The 2,352-nt window shown below is 46.0% G+C and overlaps 1 protein-coding gene across 1 annotated transcript in view; it reads right to left on the bottom strand.

Moving 5' to 3' along the window:
- The window catches only part of LOC104982649 (multidrug resistance-associated protein 4-like), a 350,332-nt gene extending 350,011 nt beyond the window's left edge, over positions 1 to 321 (bottom strand). Inside the window, 1 exon segment of the mRNA XM_010832083.1 lies at positions 314 to 321. Coding sequence (XP_010830385.1) covers positions 314 to 321 — 8 coding nt within the window.
- Positions 322 to 2,352: the final 2,031 nt, after the last annotated feature.

Here is a 2,352-nt window from a genome sequence, read left to right as displayed (position 1 = left end):
GCCTACCAGGCTCCTCCACCCATGGAATTCTCCAGGCAAGAGTACTGGAGTGGGTTGCCATTGCCTTCTCCAGTTAGAACTAGCTAGGCCCAAAATTGGAGAAGGAAATGGCAACCCACTGAGTACTCTTGCCTGGGGATTCCACAGACAGAGGACCTGGTGGGCTACATTCCATGGGATAGCAAAGAGTTGGCCACAACTGTGTGACTAACTTTCAATTTCAGGCCCAAAATGGGGAAAAACCTAATCTCCCCTAGACCCTGAGCCTCATTTATGCATTCGCTGTAATGTATTAGTATGCTAAATGGCATACTCACCCATGCCGTGACAGCTGACAATGGTCATGACAACAACCCACACAAGGACTAAAAATGAGTATTGCCTCAATTTAAGTCCAAACCACGCCCTTATTCTCAGATAAGTCATGAATATTCCTCCCTCGCTTGATTCAATTTCCTTGCTTTTACCTTGACCCAAATTGTGTTGAGAAGTTGATTTTTAAACTAAGCTCTCGCTTCTCCATTCTTTGATCATTGAATAAAATTTGTGCTGTTCCAGTCTCACCATCAATTTAGTTATTGGTGTGGGAATCTGAGTGGAAAAACAACCTCTTCAGCCAAGATAAGGAATCTTAGCCTGGGCTCAGAGCCCAGCACAAGGCGGGAGAGCAATTTGGTGACATCAGTTACATATACAAGGAACACTGTCTTTAGAGCTAGACTGCTTGACTTGGGATCCTGCTCCATTACTTACTGGCTGTGTGGCGGTAAGCAACTTACTCAACCTCTCTGCTTCAGTGCCTTCAGGTATAAAATAAGCGGTAATAGTGCCTTTCCCTCCAGCAGGAAAACTGGAAATGGGTGCCTACCCAAATCAATGAAAAGTCCTCACCTTCCCATTTCCAGGCACACACATTTTGAAAACTCACAAACAGAAGGTGTTTGGAAAGTTCCTTGCCCTGCCTGAAGTTAAGAATTTTTTCCTACTTTATTATTATTTACAGTAACCACACCCATATTCCTTCTTCTAGGCTCCTCTTTCCTTAAGGGCCACCAAATGGCCAAGAGATGAAGCTACACACACTAAATACACCACCATCAAAACAAGCATAGGAGCTCCCAATCCCTGGAGATCCCCCAGGCTGTCCCATAAAAGAAGGAAATACTAGAAATTTGGGAAATATAAATGGGTTAGGGTCCAGAAATAAAACAACTAGTAATCATCCAAGTGTGATTAAAGCCCAAAGGTTCAGGACCACATAGTTAGTGGCCCAGCTACCACATGGAACACTTCAGTTAAGAGCTGCAACTCTCTGAGCTGTTTTTCATCTGTGTGTTTCCTCTGGGCTCAGGGACCCTTCAGTGGTTTCAGGACCAAATGATTCCTGGGCAGGACCACCTGCATCAAGACCATGCACTGCTTCTCTGAAGGCTAGAGATTGGGAAAGACCTCACAGGCTTCAGGGATCCTATCCCCAGAGTGATCCCCAAAGGTGGAAGTGGAGATATCCACAATAAGGAAAGGGGCTGGTCAAATAAATCCTCCAGTCCTGACTGTGTGTCCCAAGCAAAAGCAAAACGTGTTCAAGAATAGTGTTCCCAATCATTAAATAAAAAACGTTTCATTTTTTTACCCACGTGAAATTTGCCACAACTAGGAACCAGGTCGTACAGTGAGAGTCACACAGGGAGAAAGGGAGACGGAAAGAAGTACACGGTCATAGACATGGGGGCAGAGGGAACCCAGTGGAGCTGGAACACACTGTCGCACAGGGCATGTGGGAAAAGGTGGGGACATTACTGAAAGATGGCAAAGAAGGTGGAGCACTGAAGAACTTATGCCTTCGAACTGTGGTGCTGGAGAAGATTTCTGAGAGTCCCTTGGACAGCAAGGAGATCAAACCAGTCAATCTTAAAGGAAATCAACCCTGAATATTCTTTGGAAGGACTGATGCTGAAGCTGAAACTCCAGTATTTTGGTCATCTGATGCAAACAGATGACTCACTGGAAAAGGGTCTGATGCTGGGAAAGATTAAGGGCAAGAGAAGAGGGTGTCAGAGAATGAGATATATAGATGACATCACAGATGCAATGGACATGAACTTGGGCAAACTCCGGAGACGGTGAGGGACAGAGACCGGCAGTGCTGCCATCACGGGGTTGCAAAGAGTTGGACAGGACTGAACGACTGAACAACAACATAGTCCAAGGCACTAATTAGATAAAGGAAGCTGTTCATAAGCTGCTTGCTTGGGGCTGGGGACAGGGATAGGGGGTGGGGGTCTGAGGCTTCAGTTCAGAACTGAGAATTCCTGAGCAGATCAGGGGAAGCCAGTAAGAGTAGAGGCGGGG

This window comes from Bison bison, unplaced genomic scaffold (assembly GCF_000754665.1).
Source record: "Bison bison bison isolate TAMUID 2011002044 unplaced genomic scaffold, Bison_UMD1.0 scf7180017864535, whole genome shotgun sequence".
NCBI lineage: Eukaryota > Metazoa > Chordata > Mammalia > Artiodactyla > Bovidae > Bison > Bison bison.
The sequence above is the reverse complement of the archived record's forward strand: the minus strand, read 5'-3'. Positions and strand labels throughout refer to the sequence as shown.